Here is a 13,498-nt window from a genome sequence, read left to right as displayed (position 1 = left end):
AGACCCTAGAGGTTCACCATTTGTAAGTAATAAGAGGAGACACAGAAGCGCTGACCAGAAGAGCTTACAACCTAAAAAGGTTTAGATGAATAGAAGGCAACATAACTCTATAGATAAAAGAATGGACTAATGGGGACCCCGAGTTTTTAGCTACACCCCTGTGTGACACTGGGCCGGGGGCTGGTCTGACTTTTCTAACAAGTCTATATTGTAAGAATTTTTACATCAACATATGAAAGGTCACTATAATGAGTCTGGGTGGAAATTTTTCTTTAAAGTGAACGAAAACTTTATTTTAATTTTCTACAATAACTGGACTACACAATATTATTTCTCTTGACATAAAGCACACAGACAGTTTTTTTGTAAACCTTTTATTGCCCGTAAAATAAAAATTTCCAACAATGCAATCATATATTCATTGCAACACCCTCGACGTCCTCATAAAAATATCAAATAAATTAAAAATCATAAAAACAGAACAATTTGGGAAGATATTTATGAAATTGTCTGTAGCAACCAACCACAGCGCAGCTTTCATTTTGTAATATGCCACTGACACATAAAAGCTCTGCTGTGATTGGTTGCTATGCACAACATTTGTTTTAGAAACGTTTTCGTAAATCTGCCCCAACTTTTCATGGTTTCCATGTATTGGGTGTAAACCTCAATGTGTCCTATTCCATAATATATTAATCTCTTTCATTTGGTTCTAGTTTTAGGGTGGGTTTCAACTTTGCATGTCCAAAACTTTGCCAATCCTCAGTGGCTGCTGGTCTCATGATTTTACTGGAAAACCAAGGTAAATTTGTGCGCCAACCAGCCACAGTGGATGCTTCTTGGATTTTGGATGCTCCATGGATACCCAAGAATTAGCTAAAAATATGAATTTTCTTTTTAAAATTTCCAGTTCTATCTATACGAAACCGTCAGACGCAGCAGCAAGAGATCCAAAACCTTTCGTAAAACTCACAACAGATTTTCTACTACCCTTACACCTGACTAGCATTGCAGGAATCTGGACCGGATGTCAGGCTCGTGACCTAAACAACCCCCTTCAGACACTCAATTTCAGCAACAATTCTGCGAGATTAGGATTAACCCTTGTAAACCATCACATTATAAAAGTTCTTAAATCAGTCGAAATGCATCAGTGGGGTACTGGCCAGACCAGGGACCAGGTTATTCCACAAATAGCAGGGATTTACAGAATGGGCCAACCCTTATTCCGATGGTGGGAGACATTAGAGAACAAGAAGGGCAGCCGCTGTGTAATCGAAACAGCCTGATCCAAGGGATAACCTAAGGGGTCTGGTTGTGGCTTGTCCCCCTATGCCAGCTCAGCATAGCTGTCCACTAAAGTGTATGGCTGGCCTTAACATTGCCCACCAGGACATAGACCCTTCCATTTTAGCTATAGTATTCCTATGACACCTGTACGAACGTAAAATCATAAAAATAAAAGTCAGATATTTCAGAATCTCCTGCTTTTGGGCCCCAATAGATGAAGTAAGAGGTAGGGGGACTTCATTTTGACCACCGTAGGTCCCAGTCTGGGAGAAGCTTCCTTGATATTTCCATCCAGCAGATATGCCTGATAAGTGCAGGTCCCTCAGTGCAGGTCTAGGACTCTCAAACCACGAGACATGGGGATCTACATATGGCTCATTTATACCATTTTCCAAACTCTTCACTGACCCCCTGAAGGATAAGCTGCCACGAGAATTTGTGTACGAACCCCCAGTCTCCAGATAAGTGAGGGACACAGAGGTGGGACCTACACATACCAGCTAAATATCTACAGAGAGATCATCTAGGCCACACAGCTGCCTGCAGGATCAGACAGACCAGCGCCGCTTCTGCCAGGACCAAGGGGCTAAAACATTGGTAACTGGAACACAATTCCGCACCCCAAATCATCCACATATGATAAGTTAAATACTCAGAAGTGCTCCTTGTTCACGTCTAGTACCCAGTAGACCATTATCCATACTCATTTAAGTTTGTATCACCGTCCCGAGTGTCGTGTCTTACTGTGTCCTCATTGTCCTGCAGGTCAAAGATGGCATTGTTCTGGGGTTTTGGCCTGTTCTCCACCATCAATCGAAACTGTGTGGTGGAGGGCTGATGCCTGTAAAGTGCAACGTGCCCCACATTATCCTCATCTTCCTCATAGTCTACAGCCACGTCATTGCTGCCACACAGAGGCAAGGATTCGGTTTCTAGGCCCGCTTCTAATTGGCGGGGGCCAGAACTTCCCTGGCGTCGGGATAGGATGCAGGAGGAACCTTCACAACTGAGGTCCAGGTCGCTAGAACTGGAAATCCTCGAAAGGTAGAGCTCCACCGTGTAGTACAGCGACCAAAATACAGCGAAACACCCCAGCAGCATGAGGGTCTGGTGAAGACAAAGAAAACAGTAAGCAAAAAGACTTAAAGGGGTTATACCAACTTTGTTCAATTATTATCCCCTACCCACAGGACAGAGGATAACAATTTGATTAGTGGGAGTCAGACTGCTTGGACCCCCCCCCCCCAGGTTCATGAGAATGGACCACCATAGTTAACAAGAAAGGGGGTCTTGTTCTCGCTAATTAATGGAAAGGCCAGACCAAGCATGTGTCCTGCATCTCTCAATACTATGGGAGGCTCCAATTTTACGTCCCTACCACAGTAATGAAATGAGATTCAAGACACATTCTCAACCTACCAGGTCACCGAATTCGACAATGAACTGTAGGGGTCAATTCTCGAATATGGAGACGCACCCCCACTAACTACAGTTACCCTCTATCCTGTGGAGAGGGAATACTAAATGGAAGCTGGCACAAGAAAATATTTACAATGGGACCCAGAAGTTAGAGGGATACAGGACTAAAATATTGATCACCAAGCGTCATGTCAAGTAATCAACACCAGATTGTGCAGCATCACCATATATAGCACCATACATTCTACAGTGGTTGTGCTTGGTATTGATGCCGACTCCCATTCACTAAGCAGCAACCAGGCCAGGTGGATGATAGATGTGATCTAGTAGAGCTCTCCAGAATGCTGATCAATCTGATACTGAAGACCTAGGAATAAATCATCGATATTTTCATCCTGAAAACCCACTATGAAGTTGAAACCGTGGGTGACCGCCTGGTTCTGCGGCAGCGCAGCTTCCTGCCAATTGCCTTTAAGTTTCTCTTAAATACATATGTGGAGTCTTACCCTCAGGGTGTTATTGGTGATTGTATAGCTGTCCTGTTCAGAAATCTCCAGTCCAGGGGGACAAGGAAGAGAGAAATTATCATTCAGGAATTGACCGCCCTGCGACTCCTCTACCAGCCTGAGGAAGGGAAGACAATATTAAGGATGGTATAGACATCAGTAAATATGGAGGACTACAAGTAACAGGACATATAGTCCTACATGCACACATGAAGACCTGATACACAGGACACTAAAATACTAGGGAGCTTTTTAGAAGTCTTACCTCCTTCTCTCAGCCACATCCTCCGGCGTCCATGAAGAACCATAGAGTGTTAGCTGCCATGTCTGAAAGACTCCTCTTTTGAGAGTTTCCTCTCCTGTATCAGGAATAAAAGGTTTATAAGGGGGAAGTAGAAGTATATTCTTTGTGATATTTGTCCAATACAGGCGGTCCCCTACTTAAGAAGACCCGACTTATAGACGACCCCTAGTTACAAACGGACCTCTAGATGTTGGTAATTTACTTTACCGCCAGGCTACAATGATCAGCTGTAACAGTCATCAGAGGTGTCTGCAATTAACAATTATTGTTAATTATGATTCCTATGACAACCCAAAGTTCTAAAATCCAATTGTCAAAGAGACCAAAAAATTTTGCCTGGGGTTAAAGTTATAAAATATACAGTTCTGACTTGCATACAAATTCAACTTAAGAACAAACCTACAGAACCGATCTTGTACATGAACCGGGGACTACCTGTACCATACAGAATTATGCAACAACATGGGCTGCATGGTCCGGAACACAGAATGTGGAGGAGATTTGCCAATTAATGGGAGTTTCCAGATGCAAGACTACGACCAATCTTATAGAGGGTTGTCCAATCACAACCAGTAATCCCCCATCCCTAACTTGCTCATCAGGGACAGAGCAGAGGTGGGATAAATAATAATTTATTTATATAGCGCCTACAGATTACGCAGCGCTGAACAGAGCTTTCCAAATCAGTCCTTGTCCCCATGGGGCTCACAATCTAATCAACCTACCAGTATGTTTTGGAGTGTGGGAGGAAACCCACGCAACCATGGAGAGAACATACAAACTTTTTGCAGATGTTGAACCGGGACTTGAACCCAGGTCCTCAGCTCAGCTAGGCTGTAGTGCTACCCACTTAGCCACCATGCTTCCCATAGATCACAAGAACGGGGGTCAGCCATGTGTCGCTCCATCCACTGTCTATGGAGGTGGCCGAGTATTGCACTAGGCCATCTCCGTAAGCACCATATGAATGAACAGAAGATGGTGTATCTGACTGGCGACCCAGTTTCATTTGGGTTACTTCTCTTCTCAGGATCCCCACCAATCAGCAAGGTATGCCCTATCCAAAAGCTTGGATTCACTGAAATGGCAGGAAGACCCCTTAAAAGTCTTGGACAACCTCTTTAACCCAACCATAGGCACAAGCCTACCTACGTCCGTAACCAGGATTCTGTAAGCCCCTTCTGCGTTCTCTCCCCAGCATCGGACAGTGGAGAACGTCCATTCGGTGAAGCCATTTGGGTCACTATAAAAATATAATAAATAAAATCGATATACTGGTTACATAAATCTGTTATACCCCAGATTAAAAATCAAGTAGGTTCCTACCCATCGTTGTACTTACGCGTCCAGCTTCCGAGTGGCTCCGATAAGGGAAGACATTCCACTCGGACAAAACAGCTGGATCTGTAGGTTTCCGCGCCGTGGGTGTGTGATGCTTACAGTCACACCGACATGCTCTAAGGTCCTCATCCCCGACAGAAGGAGATCAGCGGTGGTCACTAGAAAAACGGGAAGGGAGTGAAAATGGGAAAGACAGATGACCCTCAAGACCAACTTTAATAATAATCTAACAACCCCGGTGCTAATACAGAAGTATTCAATCAATGCCACCATTTAGGTCACATCATGTCCAGATGTCAGAACATAGACCTGGAATATATGTATGGAAACAAAGCGGTGCCCACACATGGTTCACTTCCCCACATACATCCAGTACTAGGAGATCCTTCCTCCATGCTGCTCCCCTCCTCCTCCTCTGCTAATGTGCTACTCGCTCTTTTCTCTCTTCACATTCTTTGCCGGCCAAGTCAGAAGCAGTAAACATTGCCTAAAAAGGGCAGAGGGAGAAATCCTGAGTGCAGCTTGGCAGGTGCCCAGGAGGTGTGTGTGTGCCCTGCTTCCAGCAGCAGCGGCTATGGGGAGTGAGGGGTTAAGGTGCAGGCCTAGGTTATAGGGAGACTTTTGGACGTGGTCCTGCAGGTGTCATTACATAAATCACAGCTGGGTCTGAGGTCTAGAAGTAGAACGTGGTTCTGATTTATGGAATATACCTTCTCTGTGCAAAACTGTAAACTTGGACGCATCGTCCACAACATATTATAGCTCCAAAGAAGAAGTTCTGTTCCAGCATCAGCTAACATACCCACCCAAGTCATCCCAGAATGCAACACTAGCCAAAATATTTCATCCTGACCTATAAAATACCATCCTAAGACAAACACAATGAGACCAGACCCTTGCCAAGAGCAATACTTCTCCAAAAAATTCCCTTTATCCTCGCTGGATTATAAAAGAAACCAGCAGCGGCCGTCATATCCTATTCACCGATTAAAGGGAAATACACTTCACAGAATTATGGGGGAGATTTATCATCATGTCTTAGAGGTAGAACTGCTCTAGTCCCAGGCTGCAGTGATCAGCTGTAAAAAGTGTCTATAATGAAGGTTTATTGATAATCCTTGGTCCCATTATAGCAAAAAAAGTTTAAACTCCAATTGTCACTGGGGCAAAAAAAAAAAATAAATAAAAAAAATTTATGTCTAGAACTACAATTATAAAATGTACAGTTTCGACTTACATACAAATTCAACTTAAGAACAAACCTATGGACCCCATCTTGTACGTAACCCGGGGACTGTCTGTACTAATTTTTTTTAAAGGAAACATGTTATCAGATTTTACATCATTTAACTAGTAGCCCCCTCTATAACTATTGCCAATTTAGACATTCTCACAGGGGGATATTTATCAGAGAATTTTTAAAAATTTAAAAAAAAAATGTTTAAAAAAAAAAAAATCCAATGGCCAGGAATAGTGGTGGGAAAATCAAGCACCGACATACAATGTCACATGTTGGCTGCAGGTGTATGGAGAGGGCTTCAGGACCATCCGCGGTCTGGGTTGGCACAGCTCACAGGTGTTAACCATGTAAATGCTGGAGGAAAGGCTGGTGTAGTTATTTAAATCCTGGCAGGGCGCCGCCGTATTGGAAACCAAGACCCAAGGCTGTCTAATTCTACACTGCGATTTGCACAATGTACGGTAATAAATGATGTATAAAATCCCCATTTACTGCCATACTGTAGAACGTTAGCACAGGCGGTCCCCTACTTAAGGACACCCAACTTACAGACTGCCCCTAGTTACAGACTGACCTCTCTGCCCAATGTGACCTCTGGTGAAGCTCTCTGGACGATTTATTTTAGTCCCAGGCTGCAATGATCAGCTGTAAGGGGTCTGTAATGACGTTTAATAGTTAATCCTTGTTCCCATTAAAAGAAAAAAAATTTAAATAAAATCCAAAATACGTAACCCGGGGACTGCCTGTATATGGGAGGATCAACCAGACGATCTCACAAAAAGACACCGCCCACAGCTGCGTACACTAACGTATGAAAAAGTTATTAGCGCCAGAAGATGGTAAGATTACATTTTTTTTGTACAGGTGGTTTTAATTTTTTTAAGTGTATAAAAACATAAAACCTACATAAATTCAGTATCCCTGTGATCGCACCAACTCAAAGAATAAAGTAGACATGTCACTAGGGGCGCACATTGAAAGTCGTAAAATCCAAGCCCACAAGAATATGGCGCAAAAGACCAACACCATGAAAAGCAGGGGAGCTCCAAAGGCAGCCACAGACCCATCACAAGGAGCCTGCGTGTGTTTTTGTTAATACGATAGCGCTGCCAGAACTAGTTTTGGATCTGTATACGCGAATTATCTTGCGCGGAGAATGTTTTACCTCTGGACAAGTATTTGCTTTGCATTCATGAAATGCTGAGATTTCATTCTACTCCTAAAAAGGGAAAAATGTTTGGATCGTCATGCAAGGTGGATGCCAAAATCATCGTGGGACTTCATTACCTGCATTGTCCTTTCCTCTCACCCAAATACTGAGCGCCTTGAGATGAATTGGCGTTACTATGCAGAGCGACATAATTGTCCACGTTGTAGATTAAATTTGCGTAACAGTCTCTTTAAAGGGAATTGATCCCCTATACTTTTCCTTTAACAGAATACAAGATACGAATACATTTTTTTCAATCAATTTTTAACACCATGTACATTAATTTGATGGCCGAGCGCTGCTCACAGCATTTAGAGGTTTGCTTTACAGCAGCCATGTTTACCATTGTAACCTGCAGGACTAACCAGGACACATTGGCTTGTTAAGATAATAAGAGGTCTGCACAGTAGTGATCTCTACAGAGCAGGAGGAATCGTCCAATTAAGAAACTCATTGTCCGAATAGGGTTCCTTGGACCCTCTAGATAAGATAGTTCTGGGGGTCCACACATCAGCCTTCTGGCAAACAGACCTTTCTGGTCTCTTTAATTAGAGTTTCTTCTACCGTACTTCTGTGGTCCAATATTAAGATACAAAGTGGGCCCACTGAAAGATCTTCTGGTTCCCAGTCCATCACTGATTAGAGAAAACTGAGATTTTAAAGGGAACCTACCACCACAAATCTACCTATAAAAGGTAGATTGGGTGGTAGGTGGATCAATGGGACGTGAGGATAGCCCTTTTAAGGGCTAATCCTCACGTCCCTGCACTTTTTTAATAACTTTAATTTGGTATTTATTCAAATTTACTTATGCGGCTACCGGGGCGTGGAGTAGCCGCATATGAGATTACACGAGGCGGCTACTCCACGCCCCGGTAGCCATTTTACCACTCCTACTCACCCATCTTCGGCGCGCAGCTCCGTGTAGCTGCGCGCCCTCGTCCGGCGATCCTGCCGTCTGCGCATGCGTAGAAGAGCAGGCCCGCGCCTGTTTCGGAGTTGTGACCGCGCAGGCGCGGGCCTGCTCTTCTGCGCATGCGCAGACGGCAGGATCGCCGGACGAGGGCGCGCGCCGAAGATGGGTGAGTAGGAGGGGTAAAATGGCTACCGGGGCGTGGAGTAGCCGCCTCGTGTAATCTCATATGCGGCTACTCCACGCCCCGGTAGCCGCATAAGTAAATTTGAATAAATACCAAATTAAAGTTATTAAAAAAGTGCAGGGACGTGAGGATTAGCCCTTAAAAGGGCTATCCTCACGTCCCATTGATCCACCTACCACCCAATCTACCTTTATAGGTAGATTTGTGGTGGTAGGTGCCCTTTAAGGGAATGGGTCACCAAAATAATAATACCCTATATACTGTCGGACTCGCTGTTTACACACTTGGCTGCTACTTTTTTGCACTTGGCACTTTATTTATAGGTTGTCATCATCCTCTGCATTTATGTATTGTTGTGGTACTTTCTACACTCTATTTGTAACACGCTAATTCTTTATCATTATTTATTTCTTAAGACATTGTATTTGCATTATATATTATAGAGTTTTAGTGGTTCATCGATTTTTGTAGCTATAGCACATTGCACTTTATTAGGCATTTATGGATATCAATTTTGGATACTATTAATTTTTGTGTAGTTTGTGCATATACATTATTCTAAACAGCCTTGTGATCTATCTGTACTATATACGTGGGGTATATCTTTGTGAGGAGAGACCAGCATGTTCTCATCCCCTACATTGGGGTTTTTAGATGTTTTTAATCTGTATTTTGATGAAATAATAAATTAATGGTTTGCACATCCGCTTTTCTTCCTTATTTCAAATTACCCTATATACTTGTGTATAAGCCAGATCGGTTACCATGGTAGCCTCGGATCTTCTTTTGACACAAGGCTACATGGCTTATGCAGGTTCGTTACAATGAGCCAATGGCTCATTGTAATGTATGACCTGCAAAAATAATAATAATAATAATAATAATTCTTTATTTATATAGCGCACACAGGTTACGCAGCGCTGCACAAGCATGTCAAATTGGTCCCTGTCCCCATGGGGCTCACAATCTAAACAACCTAACAGTATGTTTTTGAAGTGTGGGAGGAAACCGGAGTACCCGGAGGAAACCCACGCAAACACAGAGAGAACATACAAACTCTTTGCAGATGTTGACCTGGGTGGGATTCGAACCCAGGACCTCAGTGCTGCAAGGCAGATGTGCTACTCACTCAGCAAAAATGCCATATATTGCAATACAGAAGTATTGCAGTATATGGTAGGAGCGATCTGACCATCTAGGGTTAATGTACCCTAGATGGTCTAAAAAATAGTGGAAAAAGAAAAAAAAAAAAAAGTTTAAAAAATAAAAAAAATTAATAAAATATTAAAAGTTCAAATCACCCCCCTTTCCCTAGAACGGATATAAAACATAATAAACAGTAAAAATCACAAACACATTAGGTATCGCCGCGTCCCAAAATGCCCAATCAAAATATAAAAACCGGTTACGGGCGGCGGTGACCTCCGAGGCTGGAAATGGCACCCAAATGTCCGAAATGCGACTTTTACACCTTTTTACATAACATAAAAAATGAAATAAAAAATGATCAAAATGTTGCACAGACCTCAAAATGGTAGCAATGAAAACGTCGCCTCATTTTGCAAAAAAAATAACCCCTCACACATCTCCGTGCGCCAAAGTTTGAAAAAGTTATTAACGTCAGAAGATGGCAAAATTTTTTTTTCTTTTTTGTACACATTCGTTTAATTTTTGAAAATGTATTAAAACACAATAAAACCTGTATAAATTTGGTATCACCGCGATCGCACCGAACCAAAGAATAAAGTAGGCGTGTTATTTGGAGCGAAGAGTGAAAGTCGTAAAAACTGAGCCCACAAGAACGTGACGCACGTGCAGTTTTTTTTCAATTTTTCCACATTTGGAATTTTTTTTCAGCTTCGCAGTACAAGGCATGTTAAAATAAATAACATTACGGGAAAGTAAAATTTGTTACGTACAAAATAAGCCCTCACACAGGTCTGTACACGTAAAAATGAAAAAGTTATGGATTTTTGAAGTTGGAGAGCGAGAAATGAGCCGAAAAACCCTGCGTCCTTAAAGGGTTAAAAACACCTGACTTACAGACGACCCTAGTTACAAACGGACCTCTGGTAATGGGTAATAAGCTGTACTTTAGTCCCAGGCTACAATAAACAGCTATAACAGTTATCACAGGTGACTGTAATGAAGCTTTAGTGTTAATCCTGGTTCTTATGACAACCCAACATTTTTAAAATCCAGACCAAAAAAAATAATTTGGTTGGGGTTACAATTATAAAAATACCGTATAAGCAGAATTTTTCAGCACATTTTTTTTTCTCTGCTTATACTCGACGTCCCCCTGGGAGGTCCTTCGATGTTCCGACTCCCTCTCTCCGTGCGGTGCTGTCGCGCGAGCTGTGATGTTAGCGGCTTGCTGACATTCTAGTGTGCGCACCACCATCTAAGCTGACGTCACAGCTCGAACGATGGCACCGCACGGAGAGAGGAAGCAGAATATCGATGGACAGAAGAGGACCTCCGGTGTTACAAAGTATACAGTTCCAATTTACATACAAACTCATCTTAAGAACAAAAACTACAGAACCTATACTGTACGTAACCCAGGGACTGCCTGTTTTCACCTTTCCGACGCCCCCTATAGGTCATCTTCTTTCTACTGATGCTCCGTCTTTGGTCCCCATGTGCTGCCGCCACTTATATTGGCATCGCTCAAGCACCAGAAAATGGAGATGGAGCACCGGAAGCAAGAAGAGGACCCACGGGCCGGAGTCAGAAAGGTGAATACAAAGTTAATTTTTTTTAAAGACTCGAGTACAAGTTAACATGAGTATACATTTTTTTGTGCTGAAAGACTCTGCATATACTCTAGTATATACAGATTATTTCAGGGATACAGAAAGCAGCCATGTTTTTTAACCTCTGGACAACCCCTTTGAGACCTGCATGCTGTACCTAGAATACACCGGACATCTGATTTTTTTTACATTTTTTTTCAGCAAATAAGCCCAAAAAAGTGAATAAGAAGGTGAAAATCCCATTCATTTCTGAACAGACACAGACTATTTTCTGGTAGGTGTGAAGATGCTATACAGAACTAGTCTGCACAGTCTACCATCTGGATTGAGTGAATCCAAATCCACAAATAAAAGGCAACCAAAAAAAAAAAAAAAAAAACACCAACCCAGGACTCCAGCCAAATCCTGCAGTCAAATAAAAGGATTACAAGCAAAGTCTGGAAAGTTTCATTAGTGCAATACATTATATTCAGCAACTTTTAGCAACATGGTCAATTTAGGAAATGACTGCTATTTTATGATGGCTGGATGGGTCATAAATCTAAAGTTTATACTCTCGCCCCGCGCAGCTGAATTCAAACATTAAACATTTGCATTACAGGAGTTTTCTCAAATCTCAATCCCCCAGTTATGTTTACACAATAAAGATCATTTTAACCCCTTACTTAACCACTCAGTGATGGTCAGTGTCATATTCCAGGGTGTGGGCGGGGACTCGCTAAGCAGACACATTATGATCCATTAGTTCTGTGGGGTGACAATGTGGTTACATTATCAGGGTACAGGTGTATATACACTGATCTGGCTACTGACATTGTACTAATACACTGACACAGACAGAGATGATAAGATGCATGATGCCTGTTGGAGAGAGGCATGATGGAGAGAGGCTGACAGACTTTTACACGGTCAGCTCTGCTACATCTCTGTTCTCACAGAAATGTGCCTGCCTCCCCCTTCACTTCTCTCCTTGTAGTTTGCAACGTCTATCTGCTCGCGATATGTTAGCTGGCAGGAAGTGATGAGTGTCTGAACTCCGCCCTGGACTGCAGGGGGGCGGGGCTAGAGGCACAGAGCCGAAAGAGACTGAAATTTCAGCTTCACAGCAGTCACAAAGGAATCCAAGATGGCCACCGCCCGATTACAAGCCAGAAGTTACAGGGTCGTGTCTAGGGGCAACTGAGATTGTGTACAGCAGGACTGATAGAGACAGGTTGGACTTATATTTGTGAAATATTGCATTTTTGTTCACAACAGGGAATTAGTCAATGTGTTATTTTGTTATCCTGAATACATCTAAGAAACTGGGAATACCCCTTTAAGGAAGAATAAAAGACACACCCTAAACAAACCCTTGGGCTACAGAAATTAAAAGATTACACTACAAACACTGTGCTGACATTTTGAAATCCACAGCCACAATTCGCGGAAAAAGTCACCGCTTTGTGGCTAAAGTTTTCACAACTATAACATTGAGAGGAGAAACCCCGAGCAATAGCCAGGTCTGTTTTACATCCACAATCTTGTTTCAGTTGAAGCCGAGTCTGTATGGTAACCAGTCAGTCTTTTGTCATGTACATAACTGGGGACTGTATAGCATCAGTTTTTTTACAGCTTCAAAAATTAAGTGTGTGTGTGCGCGCGCATTACATGTGTCTGCATTTTTTTAAATTTATTATTCCCTTGCCCTAGAGCCCTTTATAAGTATTTGTAAATACAAGTATATATTGAGTATAAGCCGATCTGAATATAAGGCGAGGCACCAAGAATTTTACAAAAAAAAAAACAAAACACACATTTGGAAAACCTATTGACTATAGGCTTATTGAGTATAAGTCCATGGTGAAAAATGCATTGTCACAGCCCCCCCAGTATATAGCTAGTTCCCAGCCAGCCCTCTGCCCCCCCCCCCCCAGTATATAGCTAGTTCCCAGCCAGCCCTCTGCCCCCCCAGTATATAGCTAGTCAGCCATCCCTCTGCCCCCACAATATATAGCTAGTTCCCAGCCAGCCCTCTGCCCCCCCCAGTATATAGCTAGTTCCCAGCCAGCCCTCTGCCCCCCCAGTATATAGCTAGTTCCCAGCCAGCCCTCTGCCCCCCCCCCCAGTATATAGCTAGTCAGCCATCCCTCTGCCCCCCCAGTATATAGCTAGTCAGCCAGCCCTCTGCCCCCCCCCCCAGTATATAGCTAGTTCTCAGCCAGCCCTCTGGCCCCCCCAGTATATAGCTAGTCAGCCATCCCTCTGCCCCCCCAGTATATAGCTAGTTCCCAGTCAGCCCTCTGCCCCCCCCCCCAGTATATAGCTAGTTCCCAGCCAGCCCTCTGCC

The 13,498-nt window shown here is 43.1% G+C and overlaps 1 protein-coding gene across 1 annotated transcript in view; it reads right to left on the bottom strand.

Annotated features, from left to right (window-relative positions):
- Positions 1–359: 359 nt before the first annotated feature.
- The window catches only part of PCSK7 (proprotein convertase subtilisin/kexin type 7), a 31,518-nt gene continuing 18,379 nt past the window's right edge, over positions 360–13,498 (bottom strand). The window contains exons 12-16 of the mRNA XM_072155720.1: positions 4,862–5,018; positions 4,668–4,762; positions 3,481–3,574; positions 3,216–3,333; positions 360–2,397 (exon numbers count right to left, since the gene is read on the bottom strand). Of these exons, the coding sequence (XP_072011821.1) occupies positions 1,984–2,397; positions 3,216–3,333; positions 3,481–3,574; positions 4,668–4,762; positions 4,862–5,018 (878 nt within the window). The 3' untranslated portion in view covers positions 360–1,983. The remainder of the gene's footprint in view (positions 2,398–3,215; positions 3,334–3,480; positions 3,575–4,667; positions 4,763–4,861; positions 5,019–13,498) is intronic.

The sequence above is a fragment of the Engystomops pustulosus genome, chromosome 6 (genome assembly GCF_040894005.1).
Source record: "Engystomops pustulosus chromosome 6, aEngPut4.maternal, whole genome shotgun sequence".
Taxonomy (NCBI): domain Eukaryota; kingdom Metazoa; phylum Chordata; class Amphibia; order Anura; family Leptodactylidae; genus Engystomops; species Engystomops pustulosus.
This window is presented reverse-complemented; position numbering and strand designations above follow the sequence as displayed.